Genomic DNA, 19,521 nt, shown 5'->3' with positions numbered 1-19,521 from the left:
TTGTTTGTTTCTTGTACTCGGTCCAGCTTTGGGCTGATATGGATACTGCAGGACACGGTGATAAAACACAGAGTCCTCCTATCCGGGAGCAGAAAGCCCAATCCAAGAAACTGGAGAAGACTGCTCAGTTTGACGACTGTTTTAACCCACTGCACCACAGAAGGCCAAAGTCCTCATGGAAACAGGCCTAACTTAGTGTCGACAGACCACGCTGCTGCTTTTTATAGAGGTCAGTCCTCCTGGTATAAAGAAGGACATGGAGCGAGCCTACAGGTAATCTTAAAGAAGGACATGGAGGGAGCCTAGAGGCAATATTAAAGAAGGACACAGAGCAAGCCTAGAGGCAATATTAAAGAAGGACATGGAGCGTGCCTAGAGGCAATATTAAAGAAGGACACAGAGCGAGCCTAGAGGCAATATTAAAGAAGGACATGGAGCGTGCCTAGAGGCAATATTAAAGAAGGACATGGAGGGAGCCTAGAGGCAATATTAAAGAAGGACATGAAGCGAGCCCAGAGGCAATATTAAAGAAGGACATGGAGGGAACCTAGAGGCAATATTAAAGAAGGACATGGAGCGAGCCTAGAGGCAATATTAAAGAAGGACATGGAGCGTGCCTAGAGGCAATATTAAAGGACACAGAGCTAACCTAGTGGCAATATTAAAGAAGAACATGGAGCGTGCCTAGAGGCAATATTAAAGAAGGACACAGAGCTAACCTAGTGGCAATATTAAAGGACACAGAGCTAGCCTAGTGGCAATATTAAAGAGGGGCAAGGAGCGAGCCCAGAGGCAATATTAAAGAGGAACATGGAGCTAGCCTAGAGGCAATATTAAAGAAGGACACAGAGCTAGCCTAGAGGCAATATTAAAGAAGGGCATGGAGCAAGCCTAGAGGCAATATTAAAGAGGAACATGGAGCAAGCTTAGAGGCAATATTAAAGAAGGACACAGAGCTAGCCTAGAGGCAATATTAAAGAAAGGCAAGGTGCGAGCCTAGAGGCAATATTAAAGAAAGACATGAAGCGTGCCTAGAGGAAATATTAAAGAAGGGCATGGAGCAAGCCTAGAGGCAATATTAAATAAGGACACAGAGCTATCCTAGAGGCAATATTAAATAAGGACGCAGAGCTAGCCTAGAGGCAATATTAAAGAAGGACACAGAGCAAGCCTAGAGGCAATATTAAAGGACATAGAGCAAACCTATAGGCAATATTAAAGAAGGACACAGAGCTAGCCTAGAGGCAATATTAAAGAAGGACATGGAGCAAGCCTAGAGGCAATATTAAAGAAGGACACAGAGCTAGCCTAGAGGCAATATTAAAGAAGGACATAGAGCGAACCTATAGGCAATATTAAAGAAGGACACAGAGCTAGCCTAGAGGCAATAGTAAAGAGGAACATGGAGCAAGCCTAGAGGCAATATTAAAGAAGGACACAGAGCTAGCCTAGAGGCAATATTAAAGGAGGGCAAGGAGTGAGCCTAGAGGCAATATTAAAGAAAGACATGAAGTGTGCCTAGAGGCAATATTAAAGAAGGGCATGGAGCGAGCCTAGAGGCAATATTAAAGAAGGACACAGAGCGAGCCTAGAGGCAATATTAAAGAAGGACATGGAGCGTGCCTAGAGGCAATATTAAAGAAGGACATGGAGGGAGCCTAGAGGCAATTTTAAAGAAGGGCATGGAGCGAGCCTAGAGGCAATATTAAAGAAAGACATGGAGCGAGCCTAGAGGCAATATTAAAGAAGGACACAGAGGGAGCCTAGAGGCAAAAGTAAAGAAGGGCATGGAGCGTGCCTAGAGGCAATATTAAAGAAGAAAATATAGCAAGCCTAGAGGCAATATTAAAGAAGGACATATAGCAAGCCTAGAGGCAAATTTAAATAAGAAAATGTAGCAAGCCTCTAGAGGTTATATAGTAAATCCACTTATAGTAAACTTTAAGGGACATGGCCAAGTAGTTCACTATATAAGAATTGATCACACACATGGTATATTCATAAAGGTGCATGATCGGGACCTGTGGACTAGGTTTACTATAAAGTTTTAAAGATTCTACTGTATTAAAGAAGGACCTGGAGCAAGCCTAGAGGCAATATTAAAGAATAACCTGGAGCAAGCCTAGAGGCAATACTATGTATGCATTTTCATAAGATCCTTACTTTAGACTTCTTACATAATCTACATTGATAATGACGTTTGAACACTCACTGCCATTTCCCTCCCCTATAAAAACCTATACCTTATGCTTCTTTTCATTTAAAGCATCAGCATTGTTATCATCATTTCTATTTACGTAAAAAAAAAAAACACCACCAGATTACCGCACACAGCACAGTACATGAAATAAGTAAATAAGAGAAGTGTAGTTTAGAAACTTGAGACAATCAAACGTAAATGACAGAAGGAGAGGCATGCCCTTCCCAAAATAGCTTCCACTTAAATGAAACAGCACCATAGAGCCATACTGAATCAGCCGCCCAAAGGGCCAGTTTAAACCATGCCTGTTTTGCGCATAGAATTTTGATACAAAGATGTCATTCATTTGAATCGAATAGCAACAGAATGTGCTGCATGCTTAAAATACCCGCAGCAGTACGTTAAAACGGTGGAAGTGTAAACCTGCCAATTTAACACTGGGCCTGTATAAGTGCGTTCTGCGCTATACATTGGGCACCGTGTTTAAACACAACTCACAGCACTGCAACAAGCATGGTGTAAACTGGCCCTGAATGCATAAAACATTCAGAAAGTCAGAAATAGGTTACAATTAACAAATCTTATGACTATAAGACTAAAAAGATCAGTTATACCGCATGCCCACTTGCCAATCTCTGATACCAACAGGGATGGATAATAACGTTTCTTCTTATGCAGACAAACATTACCATATAGAGAGCAATGTTATGGAGCACTTTTTGGGTACCCGGAGTTCATGGTTTCACAAATGGAAGAGTTGGAGTCGGATGATTTTTGTACCCACTCCATAGTCCTGCAAGGGATGTGGAGTAGAGTCAGAGTATTTTGGGTTGGAGTCGGTGGTTTCATAAATTGAGGAGTTGGGAGTTGAAGTTGGATGATTTTTGTACCGAGTCCTCAGCCCTGATAGAGAGAGTACCAAAATACAATGCGACACATGAGGTACAGAGTGAGACAAGATGGCGATGATTTGTGCAGAAATAATGGCATTTTTTAGTCAGCCATATTTGTAATAGCAATCAGCTGAAAAGATCACCAATTTTCTGCTTGGTCGCCATGTTTATATTTCAGAATTTTCAGCAAACATCAGCCTGATAAATCCATGATCGAGATATATATATATATATATATATATACATATATATATATATAGTGACGATCAACCAGTCACTTTGTGGATCTCCAAGGAGCATTGCTCGTTTTCAACTGTAGCAGCCATGGAGATGAGTGAATATAGGCGGCGGTTTTTCTACAAACAACCCGTCTGTTACTTTTCAGTGCAGATCCTCAATTTAAAGTGTATCTGAGGCGACATGACATGCTGAGACACACATGTATGTACAGTGCAAAACATTAACAGCCAGGCTGTTTTTCTTTTTTTATTTTGCAGCCTGAGAGAGTTAATTTTCAGGCATGCAAGTAACAGCTTCTGTCTTGTCGGTACCTTGTTGGGAATATTGTAAGCCTCACTGATAAGCAAATTACAGCCATCAAAGTTTTACTGGCAGAATACAACTTCGGAGTGCAGGGAGAGATATAAATAGGTCCGTAGTTCATGTATTTGAACTTAATAGATTGAATTTTTTTTGTCTTTGCTCAATGGCAATCTACTTTTTAAATGTTTAAATATAAGATACAACCATGGGATGTCTAAAAAAATTTCATTTTTAGGAGTAGGAGGACGGATGCAATTGTTTACCTCATCTTTTTATTTTCACTTTGGGGTTCACTTTAAGGGGGAGCAGTAAGTGGCCACAATGAACATCAAAGAGGTGCTTAATGCTAATATTATTACTGAGAGGTAACAATCATAGCTAATGACCTGGTACTGCATTAAAGTGCTTAAAGAGAACCCGAAGCACGGTTCTAGGACTGCAATCCACATACAGAGACTGGGTGTGTTTTTACAGCCCAGCCTCTGTTGCTATTTCAAACCCCCCTAACTTCCCCCTGCGCTCTGTATTCAGACATAAATCACAGCCGCGCTGTGCGGGCTGTGTTTACATTAGTAGTGTCACTCTGCCGCGCCCCCCCCCACCCCCACCGCCTCCTGCATAGCTCTGGTCCCCGCCTGCGTCCCTTCTCTCCAATCAGCGGCGAGGGAAGGGACGCGGGCGGGGACCAGAGCTCTGCAGGAAGCAGGGGGAGCGGCAGAGTGACATTACTGATGTAAACACAGCCCGCTCTGACAAGCTGTGTGTCAGCAGTGCGGCTGTGATTTATTTTTGATTACAGAGCGCAGGGGGAGGTTAGGGGGGTTTGAAATAGCAACAGAGGCTGGGCTGTATAGACAGACCCAGCCTCTGTATGTGGATTGCAGTCATAGAACCCCGCCTCGGGTTCTCTTTAAAGCCCCAGATAGCCAATGTAAGTGAATTGGACCAGTGAACAAAATGTTATTGCCCCATTTCATAAAGATGGAGTTATAAAACAGGTGATCATACTTTTAAAAATAGAGATCAGAAAAGCAGAGATCTGATAACACATCACATCTTCGTCACAAGCAGTCCCCGATATGAGAGCAATTGTGGTATGAAGACTTCTTCACAAAGATATTAGACCAGCAGAACATTTACATTTTTTATTAGGATACAACAGAAGAGCCTATTGAGTTACAGTAACATCATCACCTTCAGGGCAGTGAAGTCAATGAGGAGCCATATAGGCAGTAAAAATAGCTTTTCCCACATTATAAATAGCCTAGCAATGGGTGGATTATTCCAGAAGGAAAGCGTGCAGCTTAATTAAAGCACAACTTAAAGTTAATAAAAAACATACCGGTATGCAACTAAGTCTGAACAACAGTAGCAATGTTTAAAGTTCTAAAGCAATATATAGTTACAAAGATATCACCCATAAAAGTTTTGGCGAGCATGCATTTCAGTCATGGTCCCCCGCTCCTGGACCTCCCTCTGCTGGCCTGATTTAACAGCCCGCTTAAAGAGGAACTCCAATGAAAATAATGTAATAAAGCGCTTCATTTTTACAATAATTATGGATAAATGATTTAGTTGCCCATTGTAAAATCTTTCCTCTCCCTGATTTACATTTTGACATTTATCACATGGTGACATTTTTACTGCTGGCTGGTGATGTCAGTGAAAGTAGCTGCTGCTTGCTTTTTTGGCAGTTGGAAACAGCTGTAAACAGCTATTTCCCACAATGCAACGAGGTTCACAGACAGGAAACTGCCAGGACAATGGTCCTCACAGTTTGCCATCTCCAATCCATAGCATTGTTATTGACCAAATTAAGACTCTCAAAACACATTAATGGCCCATTTGCAATTAACTTTTTTTTCTCCTAGGAGATCATTTTTAATCTTATTTAACAAAGAAAAACTTTGGTCCTCACAGTTTCCTGTGGGAGGGGTTTCAGCCATACAGAGCCCCCTGATGATCCGTTTGTGAAAAGGAATACATTTCTCGTGGGAAAGGGGCTACTGATTGGGATGTGGGAGGGGTTTCAGCCATACAGAGCCCCCTGATGATCCGTTTGTGAAAAGGAATACATTTCTCGTGGGAAAGGGGCTACTGATTGGGATGAAGTTTAATTCTTGGCCACGGTTTCTCTTTAAGGTCCAACATCAGAGGATGCTCACACATTATTATTACGTATAGCAATGGCACATTGATATGGCCTGAGGATGTAAGGATGATTCATAAAATGCCAAAGCCTGGTATACACTCTGATCATAGTATTCAAAATCTCCAGTGGCGGACTAAGGGGGTGGCACAGGAGCAGACCGCACCATGGCAGTGGGTGACACTAGAGACCTCCTGCAGCCGCCTGAATGCAGAGTATTGCGAGCAGAAGCAAGCCGTGCCATGAACTCACCAGAGTCCGGTAAAGTGCGACCTCCTGTCACCGCTCAGCTATCCCCCTAGTGTTGGCATCTCTTCCTGCAGGTGTGTAATCACGGGATGCAGGAAGGCATGCCGGGTACCGGGGAGAGCAGAGCAGTGACAGGAGGATGCATCGGTGGACTCCAGCAGTGGAGTGGGCGAGATAACGGCACGGCTTGCTTCCACTCGTAATACAGTAAACTGAGTGTTAGGTGAAGGTGGGCTGCGGGCAGAGTCTAAGGAATAGGTGAGGGTAAGGGTCCTTCAATCACTAATGCAGAGCACCTCCCCCCCCCCACACACACACCTAACCGGAGCAGTGACGTGGCGCGCTTAGCACGCCGCACTCACTCTGAGGGAGGGGGGATGGGTTGCCAGCAGTTTTCATTTAACACTCAGCACCGCATGTCAAATGGCCAAGGTACGCCACTGGTTAGCCCTCATACTACATAAGAGTGATAAAATTGGCCAATCATTGGCCAATCAATATTGAATGTGTGTATGCACCTTTAAGGTACCCCTTTAAGGTACCATATATCAAATGATTATGGTAATTCTTTGGTGTCTCAGAAACTGAAGAGATCTCAGAAAGCAGATTGCTGTGTGGTGCTACTACGCGAGATTTTTCAGAGAGCAAACACAAGCCAGCAGTTTCCAGTGGGCAGAGTAAAACAATGCGCTTGTTCATGGTTCTTGTTTAGTAAGCAATGTCACAGGACATCTGTACATATGCCTGATTCTCGGCCAAGGCAGGCCTGAACAGCCACCTCAGCCAAGTTCCCTCTAGTGTGTGTGGGAGGCTTATTTTCTGAGTTCTGTGGACATTTAGTAAGCATAGTGATTGCCTCTTATATAGTCTGTCACAATAAGGTGAAGATAACAAACAAGATAAGATGCAAACACTGCGACAGTTGCCTTATCTAGTTCATGCAGTCAGTCACAGTGTTGTGGTAGCTAATACGGGGACACGTGTATCTGCAGGGAGCCCTTTGTACAAAGTAGTGACAAGAACACTTAGGCTGACCTGAAATAGAACATTCCCTCATCACACATGACCAAGCCTAGCATAGCCTCAGGTCACCCATCAGTGTAGACACAGCTTACGTCTTTTGGAGTCGTACCATCTCATGAGGTACCCTGTTATGTGTTTAAAGTGAGAGGGAAGAGGAGCCCCTAAAATGATGGTAGATGTCTATAGCATAAAAGGATTTTCTAGGCTTGGTTCACACATAAAAAGGTGTCCAGTCCTGTCCTCAGTTTTGACAGTTGGCATCAGTTTTGAATGTGTTTTTATAGATGTGTTCACACATAAATCTGAACACTTCTGGTCCAGTCTTGTCCGTTTTGCATGTGTTTCTGTGGCTGTGTTCACACTTAAAAGGTTTACATTTACGTTCAGTCAGGTACAACTGATACAAAACGAATGCAGAACTGACAGGACTGGGACCGCAATGTGAAGATTTATGTGTGAACCAGGCCTTATACCTGCGGGAAGACATACAACTTCCTTGAAGTAAACACGTTTTTCCAATTAGATTGTAAGCCTTTGGCAGGGTCCAAGTGTGTCCCTCTTAATCTTGCTACCCCTAACTTAAACTTGATTTGCTGGGTTTCTGTAAAACGCATTTTATACCCTGTTTGCATGTATAACCTTGTGCTATGTTGTAAAACTGTTTTCTACCTCTCTGTCTGTCACCCCTTGTTTACAATGTATGTATCCATGTATCCTTTATTGTCCAGCGCTGCGTAATATATTGGCACTTTATAAATACAATAAATAATAATACTAATAGTAATAATGGAACACTTTAAATACAATGCGTTTCAGGGGTCTCTTTCCGTTTCCTCAGGTTAAATCAAAGAAAACGGTCCGCAACACGGAGCACCTGTAGTCTAGGCGAATAGGTGAGTGTAAGTTCTGCTAACGCTGCACGTCGGCTGTCCCATAACCAAACACTGATACCCCTGCACTCCCGAACTGCTACCTACCAAGCAATGTCTTTCGTCTGCCACGATAGACTGATTCACAGTGATCGAATTCATCAGATATTGATGGGAAACTTTGATAAGTATATGGGCACCATAAGTGCTGGCCTACCTCCAATAAACTCACAGCTTGCCTGGCAATCACCAAAAGGACCATTTTTTCAGCAAAATAAAAGACAACATTCCTGAGTCTAACTTGCCATCTCCAATCCAAAATTGATCCCAATAGCAACGCTGCAGTGAAAATGTATCCATAGGGATACATTAGCTGCGGCGCTTTGCTGATCGCCGGCGATCAACAAAGCGCTGCAAAAGCGCCCAGCATGAACCAGCCCTCACTGAGGAGGGGGATGTCATTGTTAAAGGACACCTATATTCACTTTAGACTGTCACCTGAGCCAATCATGAACAATTTCAAGCAACAAAAATGTAGCGTGTGTATGTAGTTTAAGATTCATCTTAATAGCTACTACGTGTTTCTTGTGTCCTTGAACTCCGCCTTGTTTGTTGTCCTTCAACACATAATTATAGGCCATTCAGTGGCAGCTTGCCTGTGTCACATGCGGAAAGGTATCTGCCCCAGCGCAAAAACTATATTCACTGAAACATAATCACGTTCATGAGACCAAGTACAAGTTAAAGTGAACCTCCGGACTAAAAATCTACTCAGCAGAACAGAAAAGGCTTGGTGTTTCTTTAACAGTTTCACAGCATCTGAGCTTTGTTTTTCTTACCAAAGCATCATTTTTAGCTGCATTTCAGCTATGCTCCACCCATCAAAGAAAAAAAGCCTGGGCTTTTTTTCCCTGATGCTGTGCAGAGCATGATGGGATTTCCTATGTTGTTATTCACGTTGCCTAGCAACTGGGAGAGGTGCTCAGCACACAGGACAGTTGGAACTGTGTCTCATGCTCCCTGTCACCTCCTTTCAACCAAAAAGATGGCTGCCCCCATGAAATCACAAACCTTTGCCTGTTCTTTTAAAACAGTGTGGGTAAGAGATTATATTACCTATCTATTCTAATTAACATAACTAATGTAACTTAATGACAGTATTAAAAAAAACAGATTTCAGTGCCGATACAAAACTAATCAACAACATTTACTCCACATAAAAAAAGAACAAACATAAATCAGGAATGGACAGGGCCAATCAACGGCACAAACATACAGCTAAAACAGATATCAGAAATGTCCTCAATTCACTAAGATCATGCTGGAGATAATAAGGCAAGAGTAAACTTGCCACCACATAGTGAGAGAGTTATCCTATCTCTTCATTCCTTAAGATTACCTCCTCAGAAGTTAAGTTACCTCCTCTGTAGTTAGATTACCCCCTCTGTAGTTAGGTTACCCCCTAGTTATTTTCCCACGCAGTTAATTAACAGCCTGTCTTTAACTTTAGAATTCAGGAGTTATTTTAAGGATTGAAGAGTTAACTTAAAGACAGAAGAGTTAACGTTAGGTTTGCCTGAGGTAAATGTTTCCTGAATATTACATGCCTTATCACCATGGTGATAACTCTAGAAACGTTATTAAAGACAGGCGATAAGCTTAGTGAATTGAGGCCCTTGATCACGCAAGTTCTCCGGGCCCTGTGCGATGAAAGTACCTAAAGCGTGCCTGACGCAAGAGGAATAAGGAGGCTGCCACCTTTACCTCATGCTGTCAGGTGCCTGGCTGTCCCAGCCATGTTTTGGCTTCCGTGGTGTTGAAGTCACACCTGGAAAGAGCAATGCAGCCAGTGGATTCAGAACCAGCACACCTAATTAGCATACTAATTCTGGGTCAGCGATTCGGAAAGTATTGTTAGTAAAGGGATAAAAGAGCTGATAGGGATGTCCCATTTTCAAAATGGAATCAATGATGGCATTTTCCATATTTAACTCACTTCAGGTTCCCTTTAAGTGAGGACGGGGCATGTTGGTTATCTAGTGAGATGTGAAGATAAGTCACGCGGCTGTTAAATTTATGGACTGGCAGCACAGATATGGGAAATATGTTGGGAAGATATGGATCATAGCCACGGGTAAGGACAGGAGAAGGTGTAATAATACAACAGGGTTCATTTACTGCGATTGGTGAGCCATGGAACACTCTGGAGAACATACAACTGTCTGCTGTTGGGTGGCACAGGTCTGTAAACTTCACCTGAGTGATGTCAGATCATAGTAAGTGATGCGAAAACATGCGTAAACTAGCGGCTGTGTGACTGCAGTCGTGTGCAGGGCCTTCTGTGGGAACTTTTTTTTAGTAATATATTCAGGCTATCCCTGTAATGTAATAACCTTTCTGATATGATGCAGGTCAAGCTGCTGGAAACGAAAATATTGAAAGCGACTGCAAGCGCATTTGATTGGCTCAATACCAAACAGCATACAATGTGCAGAATGTTTGCAGTTCAAACTCCTAACACTAACCTACAAAGCTCTCCACCATCTCTCTCCCCGGTACATATCCTCACTAATTTCCAGATACCAACCCAATCGCAATCTCAGATCAGCACATGATCTTCTGTTGTCCTCCTCTAGAATTACCTCCTCGCATTCACGTTTACAAGATTTCCCACGTGCTTCACCCCTCCTCTGGAATGCCCTCCCACAACACATCCGTCACTCGCCAACCTTTGTTACCTTTAAACGCTCTCTAAAAACACATTTGATCCGACAAGCATATGCGCTACCTTTGGCCACTTCCCTTTGTCCTAAGACCAAATTGCACTCCTACTAGGTATCCTAAAACACACTGCCTTTATATTTTATCGTATACTACCCCTCCTCTTGTTTCCCCCCATTCCCTTTAGATTGTAAGCTCGCAAGGACAGGGCTCTCTCCCCGTTTTGTGTCTTGCAAATCATTATACATTTTATTCATCATGTTATTATTATTATTGATTTATAAAGCGCCAACATATTCCGTGGTGCTGTACAAAGTAATGTTACTTTTATCACTGTCATTACCAATTCTATATTTTGTATCATTCTTTGTATTTTGCCACTAATTACGTATCTTGTATATTGGTGTACACCATTGTCTGTATTATTATGTACCCCATGTTTGTTTCATACTTTGTACAGCGCCACGGAATATGTTGGCGCTTTATAAATCAATAATGATAATAATAATGTTTGTTTGCAAAGCAGAATTCAACCAAGGTGACAGGTGACATGATGAGATAGACACGGGTATGTACAGTGCCTAGCACACAAATAACTATGTTCATTTTTTTCTTTCTCTGCCTGAAAGAGTTAAACATCAGGTATGCCAGTGATGGTTTCTGTCCGGGTCGGCACCGGATCAGACTGGGTCAGACTACAGTATAGCATAACACTCACTGATAAGTAATTACAGCCATAAAATACTTTCCTGTCAGTAAATGGCTTCTGAGAGCAGAAAAGAGATAAAAAGGGTCAATAATTCATAGATTTTAGCTCTGGCATACTTAATGAAGGTGTCATTGAGTAGAGACAATGAAACAGTAAAAAACTTAAAAACTAAATTTAAATATAAAATAAAACTGTGGGGTATCTAAAAAGTCATTTTTAAGAGAAGGAAGATAGATACCATTTTTTTTCATCAGTTTATTTTCACCTCGGATGTCCTTTAATACACTTAAAGAGAACCAGAGAGGATCTAAACAAAAGCTGTTATACATACCTGGGGCTTCCTCCAGCCCCATACGCGCTGATCGATCCCACGCCACTATCCAGCGCTGCCCGCAGCTACGAGAACCGAGCACCCCGCTCTGCCGCCAGTCGGAGCCAGTCTAAGCGTAGCAGAGGTGCGCTCTTTGCATCTCTCTGCAGTAGAATATGGAGAGATATGTAGAGGGCACACTTCTCCTGCGTAGTCCGGCTCCAATGACGTCAGTGACGGGAGCCGGTTCTCATAGATGCGGGCAGCGGTGGATGGCGGCGTGGGATTGATCAGCGCATATGGGGCTGGAGGAAGCCCCAGGTATGTATAATAGCTTTTGTTTAGATCATCTCTGGTTCCCTTTAAGTATTTATGGATTTTCGGATATATATGTATCTCTGTACTCAAGTACTGAGCTCCTTTTAAATTGATGTTTTTAGGCACTGTAAATGGCCTGAGGAAGTGGGCATAAACGCGAAACGCGTTGCCTGTGCTTATTAAACTTCATATGAATGTGTCGTTATTGAGGTAAGCTACCTTTCCCTTTATTATTTTTGCTGTTTTAAACACAGTTTTATCTATCTATTTTTTCCCTTTGTGTATTTTATTGCGCCTTTTTAGTGCTAGATGGCACAGTGGTGGATAGTAGTGGATTGCACTCTCGCCTTGCAGCGCTAGGGTCTCCCGTTCAAACCTAGGCTTAAGACACTATCTGCATAGAGTTTGTAGTTTCTTCCCGTGTTCGCATGGGTTTCCTCCAGGTAATCCTGTTTCCTCCCACATCCCCAAAACATAGAGACAGGCAAATTGGTAACCCCCATAAATGGTCTTAAGCCCAGGAAACACTCTCATAATTATGACTGGCCAATCAGTGGCCATCCACGTAGTATGAGGGTATTACTTGCACAATCTGCTCACAGTATTCAATAGTTGTTGAACCTCATACTACATGGAGGTAATGAAATTGGTCAGTGATGGCCAATTATAACTGAAAGTGTGTACCAGGGTTTACACTACAATAAGAATATAAAATCATGGTACGGATTAGATTGTGAACTCGAAGGGACAGTTAGTGACATGATTCAGCGCTATATAAATACACAATAATAAAAGTAAGGTTGTGTACACACATTCAATTTTGAATGACCAATTACTGGCCAATTTTACCAATTCCACATAGTACAAGAGCTTACCTACACAATCTATTTATAGCATTGAAAATCTGCCAGCCCTCATGCTACATGAAAGTGCTAAAATTGGTCAGTCATCGTCTATTCAAAATTGCATGTGTGTATCAGTCTTATGCTAAACACACACCATACAATCTTGGTTGTACAGATTTACCAAATTTATGTAGTATAAGGGCCATCAAATTAAAAATACCTTGAATGATTCATTGGATAAGCTCTTATACTACATGAAAGTGGTAAGATTGAACAACCAAGATTGTATGGTGTGTGTTGAGCCTTAAAGCAAACCCGAAGCGAAAAAACCGTTATGACATAATAAATTGTATGTGTAGTACAGATAAGAAATAGAACATTAGTAGCAAAGAACAGAGTATCATATTTTTATTTTCAGTTATATAGTTTTTATATATATATATATATATATATATATATATATATATATATATATATATATATATATATATAACACTGCATCATACTGTCACAGTGGCAGTTTTAAAACCATACTGTCTTTTAAGCTATAAAAGAAAGCAAAAATGATGACCCTTTAAACTTTCCTGCAGAATAAAGTTATCTCAATCTGCCTCTCAATTTCTTCAGAAAACAGTCATGTATTTCCCATTAGGTTGAATAGTTCAGAGAAGCTCTTTTGCATAGATAACAACTGAAGTATTTTTAACTCTTCCTCTGCTGGAAAACAGTATGAGACTCTTTTCTATTCTACTAATGTTTTATCTCTTAGCTGTGTTCGGTAGATAGACAGAGTAGATGTGTGGTAAATGCGTGAATGAACGATGTTGGTAAAAATGTTTAAAAAAAGGATCTTGCAGAACCTGCGTATAGACTAAAAGAAGAAGTTGTAAAGAACTGTAAACACAGACAGTTAAATTACTTCGGAATTTGGGCGGGCTCCAACACACGTCCTCAGATGGACTGCCCTTTGCAAAGTTTAAAGTGTTTCGTTTTTTTTAATCTTACGAGTAGATCACAGCCACACACACACACCCACCTCCTCCATTCTTGTAGCACAGGTAGGGGAACCTCCACACGTTTCCAAGTCCTACAGCAAAGCCCACGCACGACATGATAAAATCCATCTGCCGTGTCCACGTCTCTCTCTCCGGGACCTGCGTCCGGAATTCTTGGGGGTACATAATGCCCCCTTTGATGGATCCATTACGGCACAGATCTGTGTGTCCATTCCCGCTCGGTATGAGCTGCCCATTCTTCTCCTCCAAGTTCACTTTGTAGCTGCCATTCTCCAAGGACAATCTCCTCTTTTCCATCGTATGAGCCACTACCGCTATTTGACCCTCTTCAGAAAGGACCGGCGCGCCCCCCTGACCCCCTACCCTTCCGCTAGCACCTGCTTCTGGCCCGGAGAAGCCTCTTAACGTATAAATAATACTTTTAAAGAAAACAACGTAAGTATCAGAATGAATTTTAAAAAATTAACCGGTTTGGCAATTGGGTAAAGAGAAAACAATCCAAAAATAAGGGAAAATGAGAAGGGTGGGGGGAGAGGTGGGGGGGAGTCAGAAACCGTCCACAAAGCACTTAAAGGTAAGCCGAAAGAATCTCATGGGTTACAGCGGTGGTTGTCGAAGAGGAAGGAAATTTAGGGGGATTAGTGTGATACCAAAGCCCCCCTGAAGATGGCCAAAACTGCAGTGTAATTCAGTCCGTTATGAGCTGGATCGCAGTGGGAGCTGCAGGGATTTGTGAAGCGTGCACTTCTGCACCCCGAGGCTTAAAAAGAAGAGAGTGGATGAAGTCACTGTGCTGCACTCCTCCTCCTGGTCTGCCCTCCCTCTTCCCTGCCTTATACTTATTCCTTCTTCATCACCTGCTTGGCTTCACTGTAGCTCTGCTCCTTAGGTCCAGTCCCCTCTGTCAAATGTTTCTGGTGGCTTATAGTCCCTGCCTCCTCTCCTCTGGCTCCCCCCCCCTCCTCCTCTCTGCCTCTATTCAATCCATTCAGACAGCTGAGTAAAATCCTCTCTGCCATTGCACAGCGCTGTCAGTGACATAAGGAGAGAGGACCTCACATGGTTACTATTTTGAGAAGTACAGTGCTAGGAGTGGAAAACGCAGAAAGTGAAGGGGGCGCTGGTGGCATAAAGCATAGAGGCAGCTGCAGTGAAATGTATTGCTTTCTAATCCTGCTTTCATTGCATTTGCTGAGTGGGAAGTGCCAGGAATTATGCTGTGCAGTATGGTGCAGCCACTACATAGCTCGGCATGCAAAAAAGGGTATCCAACGGATAAAATTCAGGTGATGGAAATCAGGGACCGAGATGAAAAAAAAAGAAACAGAGAACACCAAATAGTGTAGTATTTCCAGGCAATGGGATAACAAATGAGACAAATACAGTACAACTTACAAAACTGGGTTGCTGACAGACAAGACACAGTACTTTATATTATGCTTTTCTCCTGGCGGACTCAAAGCACCAGAGCTGCAGCCACCAGAGTGCGCTCTATAGGCAGTAGCAGTGTTAAGGAGTCTTGCCCAAGGTCTCCTTACTGAATAGGTGCTGGCTTACTGAACAGGAAGAGCCAAGATTTGAACCCTGGTCTCCTGCCACTGCCTATCAAGCCATTGATAGGAAGCCGCAGTATCAGGCAAGTGGAGAATAAGGTCTCCACACAGATAGGAAATCTTCTCCAGGACGGGTTGGGTCGCACTCCAGCAAAACAAAGAACCTGCTGGATAAATGTCACAGGGGACACCCTTGGGGAGGGGAGAACTGTACACAAATTGGGAGGAGGAATCCCAAAGGTCACATGCAATCAATTCTGAGAGGGTAATGGAACAGTCTGACCTCAGACTGAAGGTATAGAAATTCCCTTTATTTTGATTGACACCATCAAAGCAGACATAGGGTTGACCAGTGTTTACAAATTAGCTGCTCTGCTGAGGCAGCCAGCTGCTCAAAAAGATACACAACAGCATAATCACCTTTAACCACTTTACCCCCATGTGTACGGATTTCTCCGCCCCTTTTTTCCCTCCTAAAAAACCAGGGACGGAGACATCCGTACCTTCCGCGCTCCCGCCGCTCGTGCGCGCGCACCCGCCGCTCGTGCACGCCGCCACCCGCTCGCCCGGAGATCAATGAACGGGAAAATCCATTCCCGTTCGTTGATCTAAGCCCCCGCAATGATCTGCTGCTTCTTTCAGAAACAGCGAGATCATTGTGAGTCTCCCAGCCTCCTACTGCTTCCTGTAAGCGTCCTTCCGGACGCTTACAGGTCGCATGTAAACAAACACTCTGTGGCCATCTTGTGGCCAAATAGTAAACTACACCCTAAAAGCATTTTACATATACAAACATTACATTTACACAATAAATTAACTCATTACCTCCCACACTCCCCAATTTTTATTTTTTTTTTGTAATTAAAAAAAAAAAAAAATACAATAAAAAAAACAAACATAAATAGTTACCTTAGGGACTGAACTTTTTAAATATTTATGTCAAGAGGGTATACTGTTACTTTATAAACTATGGGCTTGTATTCAGGGATGGATGCAAAAAACCTTTATTTCCAAATAAAATATTGTCGCCAAACATTGTGATAGGGACATAATTTAAATGGTTTTATAACCGGGACAAATGGGTTAGTACATTTCATGGGTTTTAATTACAGTAGCATGCATTATTTAAAAACTATAATGGCCAAAAACTGAAAAATAATATTTTTTTCCCACATTTTTTCCTATTTCCCCATTAAAACACATTTAGAATAAAATAATTCTTGGCATAATGTCCCACCTAAAGAAAGCCTAATTGGTGGCGAAAAAAACAAGATATAGTTCATTTCATTGGGATAAGTAATAATAAAGTTATAGACGAATGAATGGAAGGAGCGCTGAAAGGTGAAAATTGCTCTGGTGGTCAAGGGGTAAAACCCCTCAGTGGTGAAGTGGTTAAAGTGTACCTGACCCGAAGCTCGGGTACAAAATCAGATACTTACCTAAAGAAAGGGAAGCCTCAGGATACTATTGAGGCTTCCCTCAGTGGTCTGTTGTCCACCGTCGCTGAGCACGGCCCCAGAAGATTATGCAGTGCCGCTAATCCTATTGGGGCAGCACAGCTTGTCTTCCGCATCCATGGCCGCGCAGTAGCCGACTGAGCCCATCCGCGCATACGCAGTAGCACCGAGCCATGAGTTCCGTGTTACTGTGCATGCGCAGGTGGGCTCAGGCTTACAGTGCGCGACCATGAATGCGAAAGAGAAGCTGTACGGCCATGACGAGGAGAGGGTCCGGGCTCAGCAACAAGGGTACTGCGGACAACCAAGGGAAGCCTCAGAAGGATCCTGAGGCTTCCCTCTCTGCAGGGTAATTATTTATTTTGAACCCGAGCTTCGGCTTGGGTTTGCTTTAAAGAAAAACATTTCTTTGTTACAGCTGCAATAAATCTGCAGTGTTTCTACTTCCTGCTTTCATACTTCCTGCTTTCATATTGTTTACCTCCAGTGTTTACAAACTAGCTCTCAGCCATGACAGCCAGCTGACACAGCTGAAAGAACAATTTACAGTTGTGATTAGTCACAGATGAGCAGGAATTAGCCAGGCTAAACTCTCTAAATCAGGGGTCCCCAAACTTTTTCCGGTCAAGGGGCGAGTCAACATACTTCAGACTGCTGGGGGGGTATACATGAAATGATGTAGAAAACATTGCATTGAGCCTAGGTAGTATAAACTACTACCTGTTAACAGTGTTGCTTTCGCTCATCATCTGCACTTGCTGTGTTGGGGGGTATACTATCTGCACATGCTGTGTTGGGGGGCATACTATCTGCACATGCTGTGTTGGAGGGCATACTATCTGCACATGCTGTGCTGGGGGGCATACTATCTGCACTTGCTGTGTTGCAGGGCATACTATCTGCACTTGCTGTGTTGCAGGGCATACTATCTGCACTTGCTGCGTGGATGGGTGGTGCCAGCACTGCTATTCCATATGTAGGCTGCCAATATTTGAAAATGCAGTAAACCGCATCTATAAGTAATACATTTTGAGAGTGGGCATTCGGCCAGCGGGACTTAGTTTGAGGACCACTGCTCTAAATACGAGCAGGGTGCATTTATCTATGTTTTCCTAGTGTCCTGTGCAAAAGTTCAGGTTCACTTCAATATGAAACTGCTGGTTCCTGTTGCAGAAAATATAAACTAGTTGGGAATTCAATTTTTTCTTCAATGTACAAAAATGTTTTACTTGCTGCTGTCTATGTCACTCTCGGGTTCTAGAATAAGAATGAGCAGGCAAAATTTGATTCAGTTTGAATCTGGCTGATTTTAAGGCTAATTGTGGCATTATTTCGTAGTTAAATAACCTCCATTTTTTTAACCTTATCAACACATTCATACTGCTCAGATTTTTGGGATCACTTCAAAGGATGAGTGTACATATAAAATGCTGAAATAACTGATCCCCTTTCCCTTATTTACTGTCCTGATGGCTTCTACCATCTGCCACCCCCAGAAATATAGAAGCCCCAATTCAACAGAGAGGCCTACCTACAGACTGCTTACCTCCCAGTTGCTAACCTTCTTCTTCATGATCTATGGTTTTACAGTATAAACAGTAGATGTTCTACCTAAAATGAATGATAAAGCAGTCTGCAGCACAGTGCCCTCTGGTGGCTCCAGGGAGTAATGGCACAGAAGGTATATTAGTTTACTTTTTTTTTTTTTTTGACGATTATATCCCCGGGAGAATGCACTTGCACATTGATGAAGCAGATACTGACTGAGGTATGTTACTAGAGTAATGGTGACTGGGGCTCAATTAATATAGTAACTACAGTGTTCCTATTCAAGCTGACACAGCGTTTGCTAGATGAATTGCTTTAGTGCAGAGATGTCACACTCAAATACAATTAAGGCCTCAATTTATAAAAGTGAGTGTGGTAGTTCAGAGACGTGCGGGAAATTACCGCTAGCAGTAAAGTAGGGGTTTTTGCAGTGAATTCATTAAAAAAATTCAGAGTGCGAGGTGATTGCCATAGCAGTCGGTAAGTGTGCGGTGTGGTGTGGAAAGCTGTCGGTATAATTTGCTGAGTGCAGTAGTTTGCCGCTGACTTCCTAATGACAAGGTGCATGCTGGGTAGAAGTGGGCAGTTTTAGACACACGTGACTTATTTTTTATAAATTATATTTTTTATAAATTATTATATTTTATATATATATGTATATAACGTTTACATTACCGCACTGTTACCGCACTATACGGTAAACATGCGGTAAACATGCGTTAAATTCTATGAATCCACTAACAAAAACATACCATGCGGTAATTTACCACTTGGGTGATAACACATGCGGTAATGCTTTATGAATGGAGGCCAAAGTGGGCAACATTTCAGCAGAAAATACACGCAATTTGGGCAACATTTCACCTGCAAAAAAAAATAATTTACTCACCTGACAGAATTCTCCTCTCCCGGTTGGCCTCTGGCGTGCAGCTCCCCGGAGATATTGCTCCTGCAATCTCCCGCGCAGAATGGAATAGCAGGGATACGGGAAGATGGCGCCCTAAGCCCTGTACTGGAGACATAAATAGTCTCCAGTACAGGGCTTCGGACGCCATCTTCCCGTAGCCCTGCTCTGCCTGCCGGAAGACTATGCAGGCTGGAGCGGGGCTGTGGGCTAT

The 19,521-nt window shown here is 42.7% G+C and overlaps 1 protein-coding gene across 2 annotated transcripts in view; it reads right to left on the bottom strand.

The window, feature by feature from the left end:
* The window catches only part of SLC6A8 (solute carrier family 6 member 8), a 134,740-nt gene extending 116,313 nt beyond the window's left edge, over positions 1-18,427 (bottom strand). The window contains exon 1 of one of the 2 annotated variants that reach the window (XM_068248352.1): positions 18,402-18,427. Coding sequence is in view for 1 of the 2 variants with exons in the window: in XM_068248351.1 (XP_068104452.1) it covers positions 13,866-14,142 (277 nt within the window). In the remaining variant the exon portion in view is untranslated. Of the gene's footprint in view, positions 1-13,865; positions 14,711-18,401 lie in introns of those variants that run through there. The other variant, XM_068248351.1, reaches the window with a different exon arrangement.
* Between the last annotated feature and the right edge of the window lie 1,094 nt (positions 18,428-19,521).

Source organism: Hyperolius riggenbachi, chromosome 8, assembly GCF_040937935.1.
Source record: "Hyperolius riggenbachi isolate aHypRig1 chromosome 8, aHypRig1.pri, whole genome shotgun sequence".
NCBI lineage: Eukaryota > Metazoa > Chordata > Amphibia > Anura > Hyperoliidae > Hyperolius > Hyperolius riggenbachi.
Note: the sequence above shows the minus strand (reverse complement) of the source record. Positions and strands in the feature narration are given on the sequence as shown.